Consider the following 25607-nt stretch of genomic DNA (forward strand, 5'->3'; position numbering starts at 1 on the left):
CGAACAAATCTAGTGCAGCTACATAGTTCTGCCGTTGGGTCATTTGCGACTTACATAGGGACAAAAATATTCTCTTATTATACATTTCCATGAGTTTTGGTGGTTTTAGGAAGAAGAGCCCTGAGAGTACCTGCACAGCATTGATAGACACTGTTAAACCCTCCATCCCATCTAAAAATTCCAAACATAAAGGATTAACAGATGAGCCATTCTTGCACAGAGATGAGTTTTCTTGTTACAGGATGTTGTAACGTGTGTACAGCAGAGATCCAGCCTGATTCTATTGAAGTTTGGCCAAGGCGGTCACTATAATCTCAAAATCTTTTATCCTGTTCAGCGAGACGCCATCATAGGAGAAAAAAGGCTGCTGGATTTTTGTTTTCTACTTTATCTTAATATCCTCTTCAGTGTGGTGGATTTGCTGTGGCTTACGCCACTGCTAAGAAATAAGAGCATGTCTGTGTGAATCTGAGAGAGGAACTGAAATAGGCAGTGTTGGGTGGGGCTGGGTGTTTGTGAGTGTGTGTGTGTGTGGGGGGGGGGGGGGGTTGCTATGAGTTTGAGTTCATGACAGGGTATCCCACTATCAGCAGCAGGTCCTCCTGGGATCTCATTATTCACTGCTCACACTGTCTACATTATAACAACCCCCAACTGATCGTACCATGGGGCTTTCTGGACTGTGTGTATGCGTGAAAGGTCCGTTATGGGAAGAGCGCAACAAAACCAGTGAATATCAACAATGGAAGGAAAATTAAAGAAGAGGGTTTGTTGCTTGGAGCATCGGCTGATTGATCTTTAGGTGACAGCTAATGTCTAGGGACCCCTGTACATCCCCACCCACACACACATCTGCGCTCTGTTGCCCTACCTGTCTGTGTCAGTGCTTTTTAAATGCTCAGCTCCAGAAATCCTTCACCTTTTCCCTGTTTCGCTCTGTCTATTTTCCCATCACTCCACCCCCCCCCCCCCCCCTCCATCCACCCCTCCAATTGTGACAGTTGGTTTCTCCATCGCTTTGGTGTGTTTGTGTGTGTGTATGTTCACACCTACAACATATACTACATACAAATCCTCATTCTACTGGAAAAGTAGGGCTATTTTGCTGGTGCTCATAACTTCAAAGGACTGTTTGATGGGAAAGACATGCTTCGAAGGTTGACGTTGATATTGAGTTTAGGTCAAGCTTGGGGTTGGGTAGTTAGTTGGGATAATTAGGGTAAGGCCCTGGAAAGTGTATTACTTTTATGAAAGTCCTTGCAAAAATAGAAATGAGTGTGTGTGTGTGTGTGTGTGTGTGTGTGTGTGTGTGCCCTGAAAGTCAACAACGAAGCCCATTAGTTTTCTCTAGACACAGCCTAGGGATGTTTTGATGACCTTGGTCTTCTCTTGCATGTGTTGCTCAATTATAAGGTATCCAGTGGCCTGTGTGTGGACGCGCACATGTGCTCTATGCGTGTCAGCACACATGCATGCGTGCATACAGGCACTTTTAAGGAGCATGTGTAACGATGGGCTCATTTGCTTGAATCTGCCTCTAAAGATCAATTGAAACACACTTAGCCGGTAATTATATGGCCAGTCCCAAAAGGCTCTCTGGCTCCCCAAGAGATTCCAAATGATCTGAGAGGAGAAAAGCTGGAATGTTTAATGTCATGCTCGGGAATTAGAAAGTTAAACATTGCTGTAGGTGTTTGACACTTTGGAGAATAATATTGTTGAATTTGAAATTCCTCCTGGCTTGTTAACACAAGCAGTTGGAATGGGGGTTCAGTGGTATTTCTGCTTTAATTCTATTATTACCTGTTTATATAGGTCCTACATAAAGATCCTATATTATAGGATATTTAATATCTGTCTGTGGTCATGTCAGTTACCCCTACAGGGAGCAAACTCACAGCACACATCCATACTGACCTTTCCGACATACTCTGGCCAGGACAAATCACCTAGTAATTAGGATCATTTAACATTCACCACTGAATGTAGACAAATGATGATTTATAACCTTTATCAGCAGTCCTGTTTAAACACTTCCTTTTTTCCCCCTCCCACATTAATTCTGCCCTCCGCAGCACTGAGTTCATCTCAGTGCCTTCACCCTCTCACTGGTCTCATCTTAACTGACTCTCTGATCCTAGTCTGCGACTTTTTCCTGCTCGTTTGTGTTATTTAATTCTGACCTTTTTGTTGGGTTTTTTGAAGTTTCCATTATCTATTTAGCCTCTTTCACCCCCTCCAATTTTCTGATACTGATGAAATTTTCCATCATTTTCTTCTTCTGCTGAGGCATCAGTGGGACCTAAACCCTTTGACAGGTCTCCCAGTGATTTGGTCACTCAGTCGCATCAGCAACCATTTCTACCTTCCCAACTGTCCCAACTTGGCTATAATCTACACCGATGACTTCAGCAGAATGTTAATACGAGCCCATCTTAAAATGCAGTGCATAAACAGGCCTACAGGTAGAAGTAACCTCTGTTTGACCTTTAACCTCAACCATTTTCACGTAAACAAAGACTCTGCAGAGGTCTCTACCCCCCTCTGCACCTTCAGTCATAATCTGAAAACAACTCATTTGCACACTCAATTTTAAGTTTTGCTCCTCTGCGTCCACATTGGTATTAGTAGGCTTCCCCCACATCTTAAGACTTTGATCTTATCTCGCTTTAGCCCTCAGCATCCCCTCGAACCCCCCCCCCCCATCCTTATCTTCAGATTTCCTGGCATTAGTGACAGGCAGACAGGTGCTCGGGCTTGATCGGGCTGCCATAAGCTAGGTGGCGCAACAGCCAGGCGAAGGCTTCCACCTCAGGGGGAGCAAGGTTCTGACACCCCTATTAACCTTCAGGTGATGTCCATCCCCGTCACGCCCCTGTCTCCTGTCCTTCTGCCGTTCCTCACCAGTATCTCGCAACTCTCCGTCTGTCACCCAGACACAGGGAAAAAAAACCTTCCTTGTCCCTCGGGGAAAATAGTAAAATAACAAATATCTGTATTTTTTTCCTCCTGCAACCTGGAGCGTATCAGTATGCTGCATGGCAATGTGGGTTATTATCTCATTCGTGCAATTATCCATCTGTTTTCATGTTTTTCCCATTTCCTCTGCTAATGCCCCAGGCTCTCTCTGTCTATCTGCCTGTGTTTCACACTCATTCTCATTCACACTCTTAAGCATTACAATCCAGGAGTCATATAATGACCTGTGTGTCAGACTCTGCAAATGACCTGTGGTGTAATGCACGGGTCGGTACCGTGATGCACAGTCAAGCGCTGGTGCAGCTTTTTCATGGTAATCATCTGGAATAATGAGACTTAATGGAAAGTAAATGAATCCGAGTAAATTGGATATTAACACGTTTCACTTTGACAGTAATTCAATATTAGATTTTCTAGTTTGTGGCAGTAGATAATGCTAGAATATGTGTTACCGTAGAAATCAGCAGCATCGACTGTTTTCCTCCCGTTTGCAGGAATTCTCCCTACTCCAGCTGGACGACGTAGCGGACCAACGGGTCAACATCATCGGATTCTCGGTGTTCAACCAAACGCATCCCTTTTTCCAGGATTTCGTAATCAGTCTGAATCGCTCCTGGCAAGAAAACTGTGACCACGCACCCTTCGCTGGGACCCCGGTGAGTGCCAGTCATGAAGGTTGCAAGCCTTTACTATGATAGCTTTGATTCAATGCCACTGGCTTTGCATCTAAGAGTTTGTTCTTGGGTCCAGTGACATATTCTGAAATCAAAAGGTTGAACGTTTTCCTCCCGTGCCAGAAAATTAACGCACGTTATAAACTAGGGCCTGACCTGCTGTACAAGAGTGACAGATTGAAATTGGCCAAATCCATAACTCTGCTAGCTTTTGTAAATGAAGCATATTATTGGCCATTTTAATGATCAGTGTTTTCATCGTTGAGGAAGCAGCCGTGCTCTGCCGGTGCTGCTTTCCTTCTCTGCCTACGGCAGGGAAGGACGATTCGGTCCTCGGGGGGCCGGCAGACAGCTGATTTCACATGGGGTCTCCATTTCCATGGTGAAGGCAGTCGGCAGATCGCATTGCCCTTCATCGACCTACAGCTTCACAGACTTTATAAAAGAGCAGAATGTGATTCATCTTCGCATGTGATGGCAGGTTGTGTTGATATTAAACAGAATCCCTTGTGTGTCGTCCTTATCATAAAAATGTATCTGATCTCGCCCCCCAAATATGCTGTAAATAATTAGTGAGAGAATTACGGCCAAGAAAAAAGTACCAACAGGGAGAATATATCTGGTAAAGAAAACTGTGTACTAAAAGGTTCCTGGAGGGTTTCATTAGCACCAGAAATTGAGCAAATTCAAATCATGAAAGAAAACATCATTGTGTTTGAAGCTAAAAGAAATAATGGGATCCATCACCCACCACCCCATTGCTTTAACATAAGCTGAGTGTTAAACAGGTAAAGATTAGCTCACATAAAAAAAAATGTTTTTGTGCAAAGCAGGTCACTAGGAGACTGGTTGGCCCGCAGCAATTAGATCCTGTGATTAATTAGCTAACATCTAGAGAGAATAAAAGAAGGCAGCATAAGCAAGTGATTAACTCATTTAGACATGCACATAGATAATTTACTGTCTTTCATTAACAGTAATTAGGTCTTCAGGAAATGTGACTGTGGGGAGCGCACGTATAAAAAGGGCTGCATTAAAAGTGACCTCTTTACACGTGCGTAGAGCTGAGATTATTCAAAGATAAATGTCCCTATTTTCACACAGGCCCGGATCCCATTTTACAGCACAGCCAATAGGTGGACGCAGCCGTCATTTCTGGCATTTGGTGCAGCAAATTAGGAGGATTAAACAATTAGAGAATGTGCCATAGCAGATTTCACTCATGGCCAATTGTAATAGTTCCTTCAAGTCTTGCTTCTTTAGGCTCACATGATTGGAACGTAAACCATGGGTCCGGTACCACGTATAGACTGCAGAGGTTCCGGGAAAGAATATAAAATGCACCACAGTACTCATGTTTCACCGATTTATCAGACAAAGCTAAAAAAAAATTACTGGCACTGTAAAGTGAATGTTTAAGAATATATAGTGCAAATTGGATATGATTGCAGTTGCTTGATATAGTTTAAAAACAGGACAGGTTTGTTTACGTGGCACTTGCCACCGTGTAATCATGGCAAACTGCCCTCTTGAACTGCGTTTGGACCCGGTTTGAGGAGTTTACCTCTAAAATGTCAGGAAAATTGCAAAGGATCAGCACATCTTAATGAAGCCGTTCTGGTCAGTTTGATGCAGACTCTTGATGAAAATAGCAGCTTGGCAAAGTTTTGGGGAGGTAAAGACAGTGTTTACTCACACCTGCACACAACTAAACAAGAGTGATCTCATATTTGCAAAAGTACCATTTGAGCCAAGTGGAACACAGCAACAGGACTGGCAACACACCAGCAGAACATTCTTGTTGCTGAACTACTAATTATGTTTGTTTTTTCTTTAGCACCAACATAGTTTCTGCCTTGTCCTGAATGGCAACTCAAAAATATATTGTAATTTCCCAATGTTGTGTCGAGATCATGAAACAGCATTCAGCATTCTGCTGTGTACAATAATGTTCTGGTTAAAGTCGTAATGTATCACAATCTAATTACCTTTATTAATGTCGTTTGCTCGGGTTCCAGTATTTTCTGTGCCGATCGGGTCTCTTTTAATCTGTAATTCCAGTAAAGATTCACTTCAGTGATGCTTGAAACTATGTGAATTGGAGGATTTCTATCAAATGCACAAGACAACATGTGGTAATAGCAACGAGGAGGCTGTAGGATGAGAGGAGATGAGAGGAGATGAGATGAGATGAGAGAAAAAGCTGCCTCTCCCACTGTTTTCTGGCCCGTGCTGAGAGGGGCAGGCTGTAATTGGAACAGTCAGGGTGTGCCAGCTTCATTGGGGATAAGACAAGGAAGTTCAGAGTCTCCCCAGGAAAAAATACACAGAAAGAGAGGGAGAGAGAGAGTTTCAGCACTGTCAGCAGATCAGAGTCTTTCTAATGATCTAATGGAATAATCTCACTTCCACTCTAGGGATGGGTTAACCCCTCATTGACCGCTTACCACAGTGTTACACCCACAGCTGTGTGCTTTGAGCAAGTGTGTGTGAGTGTGTGCGTGTATAACACACTAACCTCCCTCCGTCCTCCTCTGCAGCTCTCCTCCGCTCTCTTCTTTGATGCGGTGTACACCGTGGTGGCGGCGGTTCAGGAGTTGAACCGTAGCCAGAATGTTGGCGCCACTCAGCTCTCGTGCAAGTCCTCCAAGATCTGGGAGCATGGCACCAGCCTCATGAACTACCTGAGGATGGTAAGGCTCATTGGGATGATACAAAGACAGGCGGCAGCTCCGATAGCCACCCCGGTCATTCACATTTATAGGTAAATTGGTGAAGTAGTTATCCTAGCTTACCATTATTGAGAGCTTGCCAGATATTCAGCATACATGTTGATAGTGAAAGTCATCACATCGGTAAGTTTCCCACTTTATTGGAGCGGAGGTCATTCATTTTCAGAGTCTCCGGCTATTATTTGGATGGTGGCAGATTTGGGATTTTGTTGAGAACTTGTTTTTTTATTGTTTTACTTTCTACATTCTACAGGAGGCGAGACTTTATGGACGGGTTAGCTAGTCTGGTCTCTGACAGACGGGGGGGACTTGTGCCTTATATTCAGACTCTGCTACTCTCTCTCAGTCTGATGCCTTTTAATGTGTTGCCTTTTCTGTGCCGGATAGGTAGAATTGGAAGGTCTAACGGGCCACATTGAATTCAACAGCAAAGGCCAGCGATCAAATTACGCCCTGCGAATCATGCAGAACAGCCGGGATGGCCTCAGGCAGGTGAGTTCTTCACAGTCTTACAGTTCTGACATCCATATTCTAAATGTTGCGCTTGCAAGTTCGTGTAACTACTTCAAAAGAAAGTTTCTGTAGAGTTACAGAGACACATTTCTGATACATGTGTCACTCAGCGCTGTCCTCCTGTAACGCATGAAAGGCCACTGCTCAAGTGTCAGGACGCCACTGGACCAAGAGGAAAATTGGGCGATGCAGTAACCCAACACTAGAGCTGCGAATTGTTTTGAAATCAAAGATCAGTTTGTAATTTTATATATAATTAGCAGCAGGAGTTTTGTGGGTATTCCAGACCTGCCTCAGTACATGCTGGAATTCCAGGCTTCTTTCAGAGGAGCTGACATTCTATCGCGTCCCCTTCTAATATCCCGCTGCCTCGGTTTGACAAAGGTAGAATCTTTCTCACACACTACCATTTCTTCCAAACTACACACCTTAACGAGAAATTAAAAGGATTGAAAACAGCGGCCAAGGAGATGTGAAGACATTTGTGCGTGAATAGATTGGTGGCGCGCTAAAGCTGTCGTCCAATTTTGTACATTTGCCAAGTGAGAACTTCCCAAAGAGTCCTAAAACCTGTCATAAGCTCAGCTGTGGGGGCCACTGAGCGTAATTTGTGCGAGGCAGATAGAGATATTCAGCCTCCAGACCTGATTTTATCAGTTTAGGATTGTCCAATTCATCCATCAGGAGCTTCTCAGGCGTCTGCATCTGCGGAGCTGCATATGAAGATAACAACCTATCAGTAACAGATCTTTATCCAGTATAAACATTATTCCAGCAGCAGAAGATGTCTTGAATAGCTGAGTGAAAGATGTCAGGTTCAAGTCAAACTGTGTTGATTTTATAGACTAAAAAACTGACTCAGTGGTTTTAGCGTAGCCAGTCAGCAGCTGCTACGCGTGTGTTTGTGTGTGCGTGCAGGTGTGTGTTGGGGTAAATAAGAATAACGTTAAATAAGAATAATGTTAAAGTAATAGAGGTGTGTTAAGCAACAGCTTTCACACTAGCTCAGTAAATCATATTATTTCTTTGTATTAGGGGCGGGTTCAAGGTGAACTTCATTCGGAGCTTCCACAGACCGCGTGAAATCCTCCAAAGATCGATCAGCGCCGATTCCAAAATCACGGCAGCGTGTTTTACACGGCTGTGGTTTGTAAGCCGTGTCTGTTGGCGCATGTTGCGGTGGAGTCAGTTGCTCACCTCGGTGCTGTTGGGTGAATTTGTTTGAATTTCCACTTTGCTTTAATGAATTTCCGTCCGCCGTGGGTATAGGCTTGTTTCCCCTTGTGACGGTGCATAATACATGAGCTTTTGTGAGTCCTGCTGGTGTGTTCTGCATTTGATATAACAGAATATGTGTTGAGGAATGATGGAGCAGGCAGATGCTCTCTTGGTGTGGTGCAGGGAAATCAATGTTGTTGTTTTTTACAAGACAGCTGGAAGCAGGCAAACATTTATTTTTCAAAACCGCCATTTATTTCCAGTCAGGGTCATAATGATGGATGGAATAAAGGAATACACCCTCAGCAAGTGTTTAAGGCCACTAGAGAACCTGGAGAAACACAGAACACAAGGTCCAGAATGTCATAATCTGGGATAATGACTGGGATTTGCCCTCATCTCCTGTCATAAAATCTTTCCATCTTTCCTCACAGGCTGTGAAGCATGCGTGTGTGGTAAGTTCTCACACAGTCATGCATTCTCCAAAATACCTGTCCAAAATACCTGTCCATCATTTCTGCAGCCTTTCCTCCTGCTGCCCAGACTATTGTGTTTTCCTGTCGGTGCTGCATTATGCATGACAGTTATTAACTTATCACCCATCCAGCAATTCGACTCCACTTTGCTGGAACGGATAGCTGCATTTGTGTTTGCTTATCTAGAATTTTAAGTAGCTCTTGTCATGCTATTATGACACCGGAGCACAGAGACAGTTGGGCGGCGAGGATAAATTTATTCCACCGCTGTTTTTAAACATTTGACCCTTACATTTTGAAAGAGCTGCATGAAACAGGGAATGGAGTTAGAGACGAAATGTGAGGGAAAAACGTGTAAAGGCGTCAGATGCTGCCTCGTCTGCCTTTACTAACCTTGTCTGTGTCTTCCAGTGGCCGCTGTTTACGCTGGCACGGGTCCATTCGAGCAGATGGATAATGCAGCGAGACCAAATAATTTCAGCTAGCAGTATTGTAACGCGGCACTGCCAGATATGTTAATGAGAGGAGAAGAGGTGTGAGATGGGAGCGTTGTTTGTTTTGTTAATGGCACCTCCCACATGCTGTTGGGTTGGGGCTGCTTCTGCCTGGCAGATGCTGAAAAGTTGTGTCTCTGTGGACAGGATCAGATTACAGGTCCTTCTGTGTCCACAACCTAGCGAGGACAGGCAGCAGCCATTCCTCCTCACCTCTTCATCCCTCCCACCTGAGATGCAGAGAAGGAGGAGGTCAAGGCATGAAACGGAGAATTGGATCACCAGGCTGCCGTCATTGCATAAAGACATTCAGTAAATCTGATTGGAACTGTTGCATCACTGTTGTAGACTCGCCATTTTGTTGTGCTTGCTAGCAAGCAGATGGCGTGCAGCATTTATCTTGTCAAGGTAAAATATCACCATTTTGACAGCTGAACATTTATTTGGGCATTGTTGGTTGTTTTGACCGACTAAAAGAAAAGATCAAACCTCTTTTTTTTCCCAGGGGTGTCAGAATCCCTGAACGTGTCCTTGCCCACCGCGTCTTTGTCCTCAGGATTTAGTTTTAGAATTCTTTCAGATTGATTTACAGGTATTGAATAGAAGAACAGCGAGGAGTTGGTGAAGTGAGGAGATGCAAGGCCCTTTCCTGCAGTGGAGCACGCATTTACATTCCAGCACTCAGATTCCTGCATTAAAAAGACCACAGCATTGACTATCCCTGTCTTCTCATATTCCACTCTACATTTGTGTCGGGTGCTCATCGGTGTGCACGTGTGCACGCATGTTTACAGCACAGACGTATAAGCACTTGAGCACAACACAGGCTGGCCTAAGTGCACTTTTTCTTTTTTGCCACTCCTTTTATAACCTCATGAATAAAGACCAGCGCTTGTTGGCTGTTCTTTGGTTTAATGTGCAACGGTCGGAGCCCCAAGACTGTTGTTAGTCACGAATGTTAGAAGCTTTAAGAAGTGGGAACCAACACATCCGCAGAAAGTCTTGCTCATTTGAATTCAAATCAGCTTTTCAGAACAACAGTAAAGTTGTTAGTTATGAAAGTCTGACATAGCGGCTTTAAATGCATTTATTTCAAAGAGCTGTTGTCATTTCTTTTGAATAAGTACTGTTTTTAAATAATATTTTCATTTTAAACTTTCTGATGACAGTTTATTGGCTCCTGCTTATTTCTTTTGTACGTTTGGGTTCAGAAGCCCCAGAACAGGTTGAAGCTTGCCGTCTGCTGCCAGCAGGGTGGTGCCAGTGGCCGTGGCCCGGGAAGATTATTGTCCGTGCTGTGGCTGCAGCGCCGCTGGCACATTTACCCGACCAAAGTCTGCAGAGGAGGCAGACGGAACAGGTCTAGGGAGGGAGGGGGGGGGAGAAAGAGAGATGAAAAGAGGAAAATGAGACCAAGAGGGACAAAAGACCTGAAATAAACAAGTAAAGACAAACCAATGAAATGGAAACAGCCCATTCCTCTACATGCCAGAGAATATCTACAACACCATCTATTATCAGACCTGTAAATTGAGCTCCTGAAAGCTCCCTGTAGGAACTGGGAACTGCGTCTCCCACACACTTCCCAGTACTAGTGAAGTGGCTCTGACTAGGAACAACATGAAACCAGGGGGTCAAACACAGGGTGGGCTCATTCTCGATATATAACGCATCTGTTCATTTCCCTGATAAAGATGTCAATGTGGGTCTTGTTTTTAGCATGATTGACAGTTTTCTGTTCTGGGAGACCAAAATAAATATAAATAATAAATATTATTAGGTATTACGATGTTGCACTGTCTTCGCCGATTTTCATGTGTGATATTGAGGCTGCGCTTATGTCAGCGCTTGTGCAGCAGCAGTGATGAGATTTGTAGCAGGCTCTGCCACTTTCTGCTTCCCTGCACAGCTCACACACTAAACTTGGCCCTGCCGGTGTTGACTCTAGACGTTGTGTCTTCAGAACAAACAGGTGCCACAGCAGTCGTTAAAAAGATGTCCAGCCTCAGAAGGCGAGCTGTTGCTTGTTTTAGAACAGAGAATATGATATACCCACTCCAGTCCGTGTGTGTGTGTGTGTGTGTGTGTGTGTGTGTGTGTGTGTGTGTGTGTGTGTGTGTGATTTACTGTTGGCTCCAAACACTGCACCAAATTTGATAATTACATCTTCTAATGGAAACACTTCATCATAGTTTTGGAGCTGAAGCCACCAGAGTGAAGGAGAAAGAAGCGGAAGAAGAGCGTTAAAGCGTGTTTTGGGCATCTGCAGAGGTGTAACTGAACGCGCTCCAACCTTAGCCAAGTAAGCTGTTCTCAGCTTTGTTGATCGTTTGCGAGGTTTGCTGAGATTAACTACATTTGTCTTGCGGTTGTGCTCCTGTTGCCGCGGAGGAACGGGGGGCGGTGAACTTGGTGGAGATTTCATTTATCTGCATCTGTTTCTGCACCATATGAGGGAGCGCTGAGTGCTGGAGCGTTACCACAGCTCCAGCACCACTTCAATTTGCAAGAAATGATTTCAGCTATGTTATTTACACAAGGCTTACCTCGACGTAAAGGCCGCTGTTTCTTTCTGTTTTCGATCGGATTTATTTATTTTCTGTCAGCGCTGCCTCTGCCTTTATTAGGGCAATCAGCTTTTTCCATCCACTCCTCTTTCCCCCGCTCCCACGCCCCGTCTGGGAACACTCGTACTCTGACACCGTGCTATAGATGCACTCAAGTCAATTTGACTGCTGCTGCAACCCAAATTAAGGGGCAGGGATGTCAGGTGGCTGGGGGCAGATATTGTGGGGGCATGTGAGAGAAAATAAGAGGTGAAACGGTGCAACACGTGAACAGATTTAGGATGGCTTTTACTCCTTTTTCAAGAATCTCACGATCAGAGAAGCCAGGTGTAGCTCCACGCAGGGCTTTCAAGAGGCCTTGACAGTCATCCTCTGAGGTGGGCTCCAGCAGAGTTGAGTACATCTTAACCATGTCTCATAGATATGCACCAGAGTTGGAGCTTAAGCTGCCCTAAATGGGCTTTGATTGACTTTACAGACCAAGTTTCACCTCCCATTGGTCCCAGCTCTTCAGTTTAAAGGAGGAAAATCTATAAGTTTCTATGTCAGAGGTGCTGGTTTTGGCTCCTGGTGGGCTTCCCAGCCTGTTCTTCACAGATTGGTTTAATCCCTTCATTTAATCAAGGTTGTGAGTTGTCAGAGGCTTGTGGCAGAATTGTCCCATAAATTCAAAGTGATGTCAATGAAAGTTAAACATCAATGTAAGGAAATTGCCCCTGTTAGTATCCAGGCTGGTAGACATCCCAGGAGGTGAATGTTGGACAGAGATGAGTCGATGTTTGCAAGCAGGACAGAAATAGGAGGCAAAAGCTGCATGTTTATTTGATGTAATGCAGCTGTTGTTGTCCTCTTTGAAAATGCTGTGCAACATCTGTGAGCATTAGATCAAGCAAACCCCATCTGGGAATTTCTTTTTTGCCTCTCTTCTTTTTTCTGGTTTTACCATTTGTTAGCGTTTTATTGTTAATCACATCCGACGGACGTTATTCCTAATCTCATGAGAACAAGTCCGTCTTTGTTGACATGATTATGCTGTCGGTGGTGCACGCTAAATCGTATGAGTCTGACCAGTCGGCGGTTCTTCCGATCGTCATTGTGTCAGGAAAACACATCATCTCGTTCACCCTGGATACGTCTCTTTCGGCACGTGTCAAGACCGAAGGTGTTGCTTTCCTGAGCAGACCCTTCCCACAGGGAATCCCCTGCACAAGCTTCCATTTACAGTGCAAAGCTGGGTTTCAATCACTTCCTTTCATTACCGCTTTCAGTCCTCCCTGTAGTAGCTGCTTTTATGTGCTGTGTTTGCTTTGATCTGTCTTTAGCGATTCACCTCCTTCTACCACGTTGCTCCTGATTGAAGTAAAGCTCAGTCATGAAGCTTTAAGAACAGTTTTTCATTTTCTCCACACTGTTAAACACATTAAGACATTTTTCCTAGTTGGAATATGTGCCTCATATGTATATTTTTGTTGAATTAAGCATAACTTTGTGGAGGAAGTTTCTACAACTGGGCTGGTTAACCATTCACAAAGCTTCTTACCCACCTGTACTCAGCTATATGCAGAGCCTCACATCCCAACAACCATCTACACACACCAGCATCTTCTGTCAGTCTCTGGGTCTTTCCTTTGTTTGGTCTCTGGGAGACATGCAGCAGTCTCCTCTCCTCTTTTGTTTTTCTCAGTTTGCACTTTGCAGGCTGGAGATGGGGAATAGATCAAAAGCAGAATGGATGAGCTGTTTTGCAAGATCCCCCAGTCTTAACGGATTTCAAGGCTGGGTGAGTCTGTGTATGTGTGTCTGGGTGTGGGTGTGCATGCCAGAGAGAGGGAAAGTAGCAGCCAGAGAGAGTTTGAAAGAATGTGCATGTGTATTATGCATGTAGATGCAAATATCTGTGCCCGTGTGCCAGACAGTTTTCCTCCATCTCAGTGTGGATCAGCCTATGGACTGTGGAACAACAGCACAAAATGTTATCCAGGTGTTGTTCTTTAGCATAGGGACATGCTGTTGTTCATATTCTGATCTATCTACGGTTTGTTTAAAGAGTCCCAGTGGTCTGAGGATTTAATGGCATCCTATAGAAAGGCAGAAAAGTAACTTTCAATGATATGGATAAAAGTGATGTCTTATGAGCGACTGGATCACATCTGTCAATGTCTTGCCCTTTTCCCAGGGAGGGAAAAGGGCAATCTCGGGTCTCACTGAAAATGGTTGATCATTTTACTGAGCATGAAGAGACCAAAATTTCATATTTCCCAGAAAGATTTTTATCTTATGTCTTAGACTTTGGAGGAATGTAGGTAGCTAATACAAGAGTGAGGACTCTGATTTCAACCTTCATCACCACGTGTCAGTCTGTGCCCTGAAATCTGCATCCGGCTGCGTCCTGATTAGTCTCATTCCTGCTGCTGATGAGTCATAGTGTCGATAGAAGAAGACATCGCTCTATCGTGATCACAAATAGAGTAAATGTAACGCGGCTGCACCCAAAAAAACGACATTGTTTAGCCCAATGTCAGGAAGAGGCTCCCCAAACTACCATATCTGGACCTATTTGGGGCTTATTTTATGCAGCTGACAATGCAAAGGTGTTGTAAAAGACAGAAAAGGATCCCTTCCTGAGGATGGCGTTCCTCAGCAGTTCCCATAACTTTAATGAGACTGACACATTTGTGTCTCGACTCATTTACATCAGCGCAACAGCTGACAGCTTTAGCCTGCGTGGAAGTGAGCTGTGTGACATTAGGCTTGATAATGGAAGCGGTGGATTTGCTCAGGCTATGATGGATGCAGGTGTCACCGGGCAGTCTCGCCACACCCTATTGGGTACGGTGTTTTTCTGACAGGATAATCAGCCAATCCTGATGCTTCAGTGAACAAACCCCCCCAGATCTATTCTTTGTGATATAATTCCAGGTTGCAGCACAAACCCGAGGTAATCCATCGTGAGGAGCATCATCCCACTTGTTGTCTATCTCCTCATCTCAGGCTTTCTCTCTCTCTTTCCTCTCTTCTCTCTCTCTCTGCTGTCTCTCTGTCTTCTTCTACCCGTCGACCTGCTCTGACTGGCTGGTGGTTGCTCATACTTTCCCGTTGATTTTCTCTTCGTTCGCCAGACCCACCGCACCTATTCACTGAATGATTGACAGTTTTCTGAAGCTTTTTCCTCCTTTCATTCCTCCTCTCTGATTCAAGGTTTTGCAGGAAAATGGGTCAAATACAACTTAAAGTTCTTCTTTTATTCTGCTACAAGAGGGGTTTTGCCATATAATTGCAGTGTAAATACTGAATCAATAAGAAACCCAGAATTACAGATATTTACACCATTAAACATGCACATGCCATCTGTTGTGTGAAAACATTCAGCTTCCCCTCATTCTAAAAGAAGCTTTAGAATATTAATAGATTCTCAGCTTGTGTCTGTATAATGAGGTTTTATGCAATGCACCAGTGCTGTTGCTTCAGGATTAACACCAGTTTCTGGCTTCCTTTTAGAATTTAGAGTTGCACAACTCATGAAATTACAAAAAGGCTCGTTGTGCCGCATACGATTGCATGATTGCAAGTCACAACAGGAACTATGACAGGATGGTGTTTTAATAAGACAGATGAGGAAGCAGGACTGATGAGAGGAGCAGGGAGGATAAACATTGTTTATGAGTCGGATAAAATAACGAGGAAAGCAGCGGGATTTCTATGAGTCTGTCAATCCAAAGTGTAATATAAACTCATGACTGTGGGGTTTCTTTGATTTTGGGGTGATATGGAATATTCCCGCAGCAAGAATCCAACAGACCTTGCGGAAGATAAGTGAAAAAGCAATTCCAGCATAACAAAGTACTGTTTGATATAATAAAAAAAAATTACATAAGTAATTCTATGGTCAAAGTTATTTTAGTTGACCTTGAGTCATTGAAGTGAAGTTATGGTATTGGTTTATTGAAACAGTGCAGGTTTTAAATGTGTGTGTGTGTGTGTGTGTGTGTGTCTGTGTGTGTGTGCAGAAGATCCTGCTTACATTTGCAGATGTATGAAACCTCCTTCCTGAGAAGGAATAAGCAGCTACTCTCAGTTTTCAGCAGAAACAGACCTGATGACAGGGCCACCAGAAGGCCACTTCCTCCCCCGCTGGCTTATCGTTCTTCCCACTTCCTGCTTGCTGCTCCCTCATCTCAAACTCCCCTCTCTGCACCTCCTGTTCATAAGCAGGATTCATGCTGCCACCCAATTCCCCTTCTAAGACCCTTCCTATGCTCAGATGGTCTGAATCGGACCTCTGATGGCATCGGTTCATTGATCCACCACCACCACCTCCTTCCACTCTGTCAGCAGCTTGTGTACTCTAATTCCAACTCTCCTGTTTGTTTGTTGTTTGAGCGTGTTCACCTTTCTTCCCTCTTGGGTCCTTCACTCCACCATCAACGGTGCATCCTTCAGGTTGGGGGAGTTTAAGGCATTTGTTTCCCCCAAGAAAGCCAGAAGATCCTTTTGATCACAAAATTTCAAAGGAAATGTTTTATTTTGCAGAGTCTTTGTTTCCTTTTTTACATTGGGCATCAGAATTTTATCACTAGTGCCAAGACAGTAGATAAAGGGCTTCCAAAGCTAGGCGCTAATCAAGGAGGACAGCTTGAAATCTCAAGGCACCAAAGTGCTTTTTTACTTCCATCACTTCTGTAGCACCTTTTCCACCAAGAAACTTTTAATATCAAGAATTTATTTGTCTACCTAATAACCCTGATAATCTATGTGGGTTGTGTTCCCATCAAAGTTCTGGAAAATGTTTTCCAATCAGGCTGATATGGAGATGAGTTGGAGGCTATGGAGCTGTGGAATGTTGCTTAACCCTCATATTATGTTGGAAAAAAATTACATTGATGATATTATGGGTCAAAATCACCTGTACTTTGTAAATGCCTCAAAAGAGCCAAGAAAACAGGTTAAACTAAGAACTACTTTATTTTAGATTATAGGAATAGTTAGAAAATTGATATTCAATATAAATTTTAATTTCAAAACTATATTTAAGGACTATTTAGCTTAAGTGTCATGAACGCTTTGGTTTCAGCCTGTGTCCTACATGTGGCTCAGCCAGCTCATCGGCTATTCTTCCCTTTGGATCAGTAGTTTCAAGTCTCCAACTCAAAGTTCCACCGATTATTCTTCGGCAAATACGCTCAAAAGAGCCCCGACCTCATTGTCCTCTTTTGCTCCATTTTCCACATGATCAAAACACAAAGTGAAGCTTGTCGAAATGAAATAAAGGCTGTAAAGTTGTTCCACCAGTCAGGGCACTTCAGCTCTCAGTTCTGCCCCTCAAGAATTCCGAGGGAATCAAAAAAGTCCACCTCTCCCACAAAGCTCTTCAAGGGAAGTTCTGGGTCCAAGCGATTCAAAAGATATGTCACTTTAATTTAAATGTCAAAAAGTGCTTTTTAATATCGATACATTTGTAAAGTAATCATTATTTTGAATTCTTCCCTGAAAGTGGGTCAATCCTTTCTTATACAGATACATTTGGGTTGCTACCTTTGCTGTCTTTCCACTCTGATTTCTCAAGTAGAATCAGCCTGAAGAAGCCCACAGCTATTGATCATTAGTCTAGGTACGCTACTTCTCATGTGTTCCTCTTTTTTGTTCAGTCTCAAAAGTTTCCTTGGGAAAATTAAAAAGGAAGGATGTGCCACGAATAGTATTTTCCGACTTGCACTGATGTAGATCCACGAAAGGTAACTTAACTACAACAGACGCTCGGCTTTGGTTGTCCTAATTGAGTTCTGCAGGTTCTCAGAGGGGAACACTGCGAATGTGGGTGTTTTTATAATCAGTTAAAACCTGCCACTCTGACTTGGACGTTATCCTACTTGTATTTCCAAAAGAAAAAGAAAATACTGTATTTTTTACTGACATGTAAATTGTCTGTTTCAGAATCTTCAGAATGAATATAATGATAAAGGGAAGAAAGCAACTTTGTAGACTCTTTCTAGAGCATCAGACAGAGTTGCCACAGTCGTGACAGTGACTAATGAAGACCTGTGCATCACACATGGCCAGGGCATAAAATGAAAGCTATTTTATTTAAACTTCATGTAAAAGCTGCAAAAACATCCCTTTCCTGATTATTGTACAAAGGACCTGCATTTTCACACCCTTTGGTAGCATCAGGTGGATTAAATGTGCCCCAAATGAACAAAAGCATCATCTTTTCTTACTCACAAAGCTGAGGGTTAACAAACACCTGCATGTAATTGAAAGGAGGAGAAAGGAATTAACAGGAATGATGCAAAGACAGAGGTGAGAATCTACACAGGTTATAATAAAGATAACAACGTGGCTCTGTGCCACAGGATTTGCCGGTAATTGCTACAATGAATGCATTCTGTTTCCTCTAATTAAATCCTTGCCCGGTGTTCATTCCTCAAGGAGTCTCTCTCTTACACACACACACACACACACACACACACAAATGCACATTGTCTTTGCCTCTCTCAGTTGTGGTAACTTTCGCTCTCACTTCACAAACCTTTGTGATCTCTCACTCTGCTGGAGACGACACACTGATTTCCATTTAAAGAGAAGTGTAGTGTTAAAATAAAGATGCTTAGATTGCAGTGACTCAGCTGAATTAATTAGTGAAACGTGTGTGCGTATGTGTGTGTGTGCGTGTGTGTGTGTGTGCGCGCGCGTGTGTGTGTGTGTGCTGTCATTGCAGATTGGCCTGTGGCACTCAGAAGATGGACTGTCCATGGAGAGAACGCTGCCATCAATCAATGTGACGGACACGCTCTTCAACACTACGCTCACCATCACAACAATATTAGTAAGAATCACATCGCTCACTGAAACAATCGCACACGCAAAAACACACACAAGTGTCAGCGGCCACCATTTTCTTTGCTTTACTCCAGCCTGATCTGTATGTGGCCGACACTCTGCGGTACACAGGTAATTACCATATCAAAAGCCCGTTTTGTTTTTTCAGATCTTAACTCGGCTCCTCTTGGGATCAGAGGAAGCGACGCCTCGCGATTGTTTCGCATTGAGTGCATCAAATGAGGAGACATCACAGTGCATCAGCGGAGATAATAATTTACCCGGTCAGCCAATCTCGTACTGCTGTAGATTTAGATCCTGTGAGTTCTCGCTGTCACGCTGCAGCGTCTGTTTCAGGGTGCCCAGCAAATGACCGCCCTACCATTTTGATGAGCCTTTTTCTTTGAATTCAAAAAACTTGTATTAGACAGATTAAATCAAAGGTTTATGAGAAGCGTTGCTACATTTTCAGCATGAGCTGAGTCAACCGACGACCTGAGTGCGTGTTAATCGAAGTGGAACAGATGCTTCATGTTCTCGGGTGTTTTTCCAGGAGACTGGTGGGTGAACCCGGACGTGAAAACCATCCAGTTAGAGCACACAGCAGATTCCAGAAGCTGCATTACAGAGCATTTAGCAGATGTTATATATATATACAAATTAATATACATTAGTTACTATATAAAGATTTACTCTATTTTCTGTAGGCATTTTTGCTATTTCCATGATTTTTGCTGGTTTCCTCAAGAAACCAACAACAAATCCTGAACAAACATATTTATGCATCTATCATGATGGGTTTACTGTTATCTACCTGCTTGTCAATTCCTCTCTGCTTATGCTCTAATATTTATCTATTAATGGTCATGAATTTAGTCAGAAAGAGCAACAGTTGATTGGCCAAGTTGGGAAAATAATGATGTTGAGCCTATTAATTCTAAGAGTTAAAAGTATTCCTTGAGGGATGCACTATTAGTCACGTATTCTTGAAAATGATAAGAAAATGTTCAAACATGTCTTCTTCCTGTCAGCGCCACAGCCTTCATGGCATAAACATCAGGATCAGATGTCAGACATGGGTACACACAGGGAACAAACAGAACCAAGATTGTTAAAATAGCTTGAGAGCAAAGTTATTCTAATAACATCTGTGAGCACTTTTAAATGTTACTGAACAATATTCAAGGTTTTGTCCAGGGAGAATTGACCAACAATCAGATAACTAGTCTATTGCCAAGTTGAAGTTCAAGTGCTTTTATCAGCTCGAGCTATGTGCTTATGTCTGTGCGGATGTATTTCTGAAACACCCTCACAAGTGTCAGCATGAAACCACAACGTGTCTCAAATCTGGATGGATGCCCAAGTGTTTGTGCTCTTAGACCCTCTCAGTGTTGTGTTACCTCAAAGTGGTACCACATTTTGCTACTGAATAGCTCATCTCCAATATTTCTGTCACTTACCGGGGACTTAACACCATCACTTTGGAGAACTATCCCTTTCAAGAGTGAATGAGGCAGTTTTTCAAAGGCCTGCTGGGCGGTTATGATGGCAGCACTAGAAGTGCAATATAGACCTGCCAAGTGCCATAATGATGGACTTTACAATAATTTATAGCGTCTGCAGCATGGTTAATATTCAATCGACGTAAACAGACTGCTGAACTGTCACTCCTGAAGGGGCCTATAGAGGATCTGCCATTGAGAACATGCACACACAGATTTAATCTGCCCTAGATGGAACTGGACCTCTCAACATTAAGTGTGCCTCAGTCTCCTCAAAAACAGTAGAATCTGCCCTCTTTGGCTTGATAGTCCTTCTGTGCATTGATGTGCCACTCTGGCATCGGTAGTGATAATGGATTCAGGTATCCATCCCTCCTGGCACCACGTTCTTCATCTGTGGATTGAGACGAGCTCACACAAACGCATTAGCGACAGCTGAGTGCACAAACCTGCCGCCCGCCCATCCACTCCTCCTCCCGCTTGATGAATTGGACAATAAGACAAAGCGGACTGTAAGCGGGGCCGACCGGTCCCAGCGTGCTGCCGGCTATCAGCTTATCAGCCGCAGAGCCGCGGGAGCGAAGGGGGAGGACATATTGCCATATTTTGCCGGCGACCAACTCTCCGGCCTTGCCGAAACGATTTGGATTTAGATGGAATGGTTCATTTTAAAATGGCGCTCTGGGACGGCGCGTGTGTGCACGCATCTGTGTACAAATGAGACAATGTTTTCACAACATGAGGGCGTGGACATAGGAACTGGACGTGCACTGCACTTTGATTTCACTTTGAAGATATAACGTCCCTGGGCCACACTCCAGAACCCACCGGGGAGCAATTTTCTCTGCCTATCACAGCTCGTTCATCATGGCTTGATGGCCGGCAGAACACAAGCCAAAGCCCGAAGCTTTTATAAGAATTCCTCACCTGTAGCTGCTGGACTGGCACTATTTGAGGACGCCCTATTTTGGGCATTTATACGTGTGTTGTCAGTGTTTATGTGCACTCTTGACACATTCACTTGACCTCTGCAGGGCATGTCCATTACACCAGTGCACAGCAGCCATCTCACCACTTCAATTTCACAAGCAGCTTTAGGGTAAAAGACCACTGACACAGAACTGATTATCACCTAACAACCGGGACAAACAGCATGTGTTTGTAATGATTAATTGAGTTTCCTGCATATATTTGCTGAATTCATGGCATCACCCCCTCACTGATGCTCAAATTATCCTCGGTCATCTTCTGGTCATATTGTCTGAAACACCATGGCGGGGAGGAGTAATCCGATTAATTTCCACACCGTTGTGATTATTTTCTGAAGGGGAGCTTCAGGGATTTTTCACAGCAAATTGCATCCTATAGAAAGTTGCACCAAATGTTTGATTCCAGGGTTACACCAAATCAAAGCTGAGCACGGATCAGAAAAGGATGTTTGTGTTTGTCTTCTCAGTCCTCCTCCCCCACAGCTTTAATTATGGCAGAGTCGTTTGATTTTGTCATTTACGGTCTTTTCTCGACTGTCAGACACATCTTTTTGTTCCGTCTCTCCAATATGTCTCATCACGTGGGAAACAACCAGACACACAGCCATCATTCCATCATTTATGTCTCATGAAACGAGCCGATGCCGGCGCCATATCACAGGGCTGGACGCTCAGAAAACCGTTACCACGGTACCTCAAAGGCAACTCACAATCAGAAGTCCACAAGTACGCGTGCACAGCCAATCTGTGACACTGCATGTCATGCAAATGGCAAATCATTAGTCCTTCAATGTTAATACATCTTGACCTAATTTGGCTGTTAAATACTCAGCGCTCCCAGAATCGTGGTTATTCCTCCTTTCAGAAGTAAATCAATTAGAGCTTGACCTGCAGGGATGTCTCCGTTTATGCCAGCTACACGTCTTCGTAAAGTAATCACTGTCTCAGCGGGTAAATCCCAACCCCCCAGCCAGTCTGCTTGTTAACGTCTCAAAACTCTTTTTTTTTCGAGTCCCAGATGTCGTGGATTAATTTATTTGCACTTTAGCACAAATTCAGTGCACAAAACCATAAGCGGACCCCAATCATGCGGCACGTGCGTATGAAATAGCGCACAGAGACAATTAGTTGTTCCACTTTCTGCCGGCCCACGAACTCGTTCTCAGTATATTTGGGTGTGCCATTATTCAGCCGTGGCTGTTCTTCAAACACAACTCCGTCAGAAAATTGTATCTCACGTGCCAGGTTTTCAGTCTCTGGAGGATGAGTTTTAAGGATAAGAAAAGAGTTGAGCAAAGTGAGGCTGACTGTGAGGATATGTTGAAAAGCCCCCAGGTCTTTAGAGGGGGAAACTCCACCAGGGTGTGCAAATGAGTGAGCTTCATCCTCCAGAGTTATCGCTCTGCAACCAGGCTCTTCATAACCTGGGAATAAGAAGGAAATCTGACTTCCTTTGTAGCTTCAAACTCATAGCTTTTATTGCTGTTTTGCTGTGGTGTGCAAAAGCAGGTAGATGAAATTTCTTTCTGATAGAAGAAAGCACTTTCACACCCATGCATAGACTTTTCCCACCTTTTTATACAGCTATTTTTAAACGATTTTATTCTCAACTTTATGCCGCTTTTTAGCAGAAGTGGTTCTGGAGGGATTTGTGTTTGCCTGAAGTTTTGAAATGAGAATGAACTGCTGCAGAGATAGGTGTAATCTTTCCGGACCCTGTTTGTTTCCATTTCTGCTCAGGTTTGGTGGACGGACAGAATTTATAGAGCAGTGAAACGGACCAAAACAAAGAAAAAAGACTTCAGAGTTCAGGCAGAGTCCGACGGTCAGCAGCCCCTCTGCTGTCGACGTTTGTTTTTTCCTAACGTGACTGATGGATGTTTGACACGTGTGATTTTAGTAGTCTACTTAATCAGGTCAGCAGAGAGGATGGAGTTGAAAACAGAGGCCATATTTTGTAGCAACAGATGCTCTTTGTGATTGACAACAGCTATTTATCACTAGTGCAGCATGCTTTTACCCTTCTTCACGAGCATAAATCAACAGGAAGCTGTACAGTCAAAATGTTTTTACTTTAATTAGGTTTTATAGGAGGATATAAACATGATTTTTGGCAGGCTGTTATTGTTTTTTCTGTCCTCTGGGTGCAAATAGCCACAGCTTTAGAGCGTTTGTGTCTTCGCGGAACATCTTAAAAAGGCAGGCCCTGTAATAATGCTGCGGAAATTGGAAAGCGAGTAAAAACATCTGAGTCGGTCTGGCCTGAATGTGAGCGTGTGCTTGAAAGCTCCAGTTTCCCGAGGTGTGAAATTAGCATTTATATTGTGTAATGTGCATGAACAGCAGCATGCAAAGGTCTTCCCCAGTGAAGTGATTTCGGGGGGGGGGGGGGGTAAAATGGACTGGATACTTTCAGAAAGTAGTTCAACTCCAGATGGGTAAAATGGGAGCGAGGGCTGGTGCTGGTACTGGAGAACTGACAAAAACATTTATAAAAGTGGAAGATTTGAAGTGCATTCCTTTTTAGAAGTGCCAAGAAGTGATGCAATCCTTGTCTCATGGGGGACTAATGTGCAAAATAAAGGCTGACAAAATCATCCCAGAAGCATTAGACACAATAAAAAGCCCAACTACAGTTGGCTCTGACGGCAGAAAAGAACAAAGTGACTTCCAGTCTGGAAGCCAGTGAGAAACAAATGAAAAACAAACATTTTAGTAAACGGTCATAACAATTATGGGGATGGAACCAAAGACAGAAAACGGATCCTCCTCCTTCTTTATGGAAAGACATACGGCACAATATCATAATCATTTTCCAGATCCACTGTTAAAATACAAAGTGTTTGCTTTTCAGGAGAATCCCTACGTGATGCTGCGGCAGAACCACCAGGATCTGGAGGGGAATGACCGCTATGAAGGCTTCTGCGTGGACATGCTCAAGGAGCTGGCAGACATTCTCAAGTTCAAATATCGCATCCGGCTGGTAGGGGACGGACACTACGGGGTCCCGGGAGCTAACGGAACATGGACCGGCATGGTTGGAGAGCTCATATCGAGGGTGGGTTGCTGCATGGTTAACAGCCAGACTGACACAGGTTATGTTGTTGCTGTTCAATTTTCTTAAGGCTCTTTGCACTTTCAGCTGTTGTCGGACGGATTAGGTTAGGTAAGAAAGCCAAGAGCAGGAAAAACCTGTAACTAATGTGAAACAGTGAGTCCATGAAGTCAGTGTGAGGAAGAGGAGACGAGGGGAGGGACCCAGTTTAGAGTGGGAGGTGATCTGTCTTCATTCTGTGGTCTAATGGAGAGCAAAGTCATTAAGTATGAAAGGCAAAAGCAATGACTGCTCTCATCATTGTCACAGCTTGTCGCCACCATCGGTCCCCGCCGGTGAAAGACGGCTGATTTTTCACAAGGGTCACCATGTGACAGCGGCCTCAGCAACACAGAGAGAACATCTCCAGACATGCTCAAGGGAGATGGAAGGGAGGTGGGGTGGGTGGGTGGGGGGTGTTCTCAGTGGACAGAAAGGATGAGTTTGCTTGACTAAAAGCTTAGAAAATGGTGGAAGACTCATCCATAACCATTCATGGACAAAAATTTTAAAAGTTAACTGAATGTAATTCTTACAAGAGGATTAGGTTGTCCTCTTGTAAGAATTTTGTTCAGTATTATTCCTTAAAAATGGCATCTTCCTCATCATTGGCTCACAGCACACCTACGATAACACATGTAGAACCACCTACAACACAAATTACATCTGTTGCAGGTGCTCTCTGTGGAGTTGCACAACATTTCTGCTTGACAACAGAACGGTATTTGCTTCTTTACTTAGCAACCTGTCACTAAGCGTCTGAGCCTCACAGATGGCATGCTTACTTTTGTAGTTTCACTGTTTGTGAATAGATTCCTCTGTTTGTCAATGAAATGAGAAGTGTGATAGTTCCAATGCCATGTGTTCTTCCCTGTTGCTAAGGCTTTAAGGGCTCGACTTTCTTAGAATTAATTCTGCGTTTGTCTTTGAAAGATAATCTTAAGATATTCTCTTCATAAGTTCTTCACCTTTGTCAGACAGAGCTGCTACAGAATGTGTAGGATGGGGCAGGTACTGTCATGCTGGAGAGAGAGTGCTTTTTATTAGCAGTTGCATCATATAAAGCTCTTCCCATGTTGACATGGGTTTCTCTGGTTTCCTCCCACTCGTGCACGGACTGACAACAAAATCCAGGGTGAATATTTGGGTCTGTCCCAGTGACCGCTGGCTCCAGCTTCTGCCATAGTTTTAAGAGCCTGAAGTTCTAACCAGAGCAGCGGGAATCTGTGCTAAATATAAAGATTTGCCTGTCTTACTAATATTTCCGTGGTTGCTGTAACAAATCAGCGTGCTGGTTTTTCAAAGGATTGGTGACTTTCTTTTGTTGGAATTTCCTGCATGTTCACTCCCCGCGTGGCTTTCACAGAGCAGGCGATCAGTCTTTAAGACGACAGCTAAAGAACAGGGGCGAGGAGAGAGGTGGGCATGCTGGATGATGGAGGCTCAAAGCCTACGGACTGAGAATTAGGCAGCAGGAGGCAAAACTGAAGCAAGGTTACAGAGCTTTTAGGTGTGATCATCCAACGGATGTGAGTCCGAGCTGTAGTTCTGAA

At 43.8% G+C, this 25607-nt stretch overlaps 1 protein-coding gene across 8 annotated transcripts in view; it reads left to right on the top strand.

Annotated features, from left to right (window-relative positions):
• Positions 1–25607, top strand: part of grik4 (glutamate receptor, ionotropic, kainate 4) — a 170317-nt gene that overhangs the window by 128626 nt on the left and 16084 nt on the right. For all 8 annotated transcript variants that reach the window (XR_008953001.1, XM_057049638.1, XM_057049637.1 and 5 more), the window contains 5 exons: positions 3474–3635; positions 6194–6346; positions 6773–6877; positions 18369–18476; positions 23815–24018. Coding sequence is in view for 7 of the 8 variants with exons in the window: in XM_057049638.1 (XP_056905618.1) it covers positions 3474–3635; positions 6194–6346; positions 6773–6877; positions 18369–18476; positions 23815–24018 (732 nt within the window). In the remaining variant the exon portion in view is untranslated. The remainder of the gene's footprint in view (positions 1–3473; positions 3636–6193; positions 6347–6772; positions 6878–18368; positions 18477–23814; positions 24019–25607) is intronic.

Source organism: Takifugu flavidus, chromosome 12 (genome assembly GCF_003711565.1).
Source record: "Takifugu flavidus isolate HTHZ2018 chromosome 12, ASM371156v2, whole genome shotgun sequence".
Lineage (NCBI taxonomy): Eukaryota > Metazoa > Chordata > Actinopteri > Tetraodontiformes > Tetraodontidae > Takifugu > Takifugu flavidus.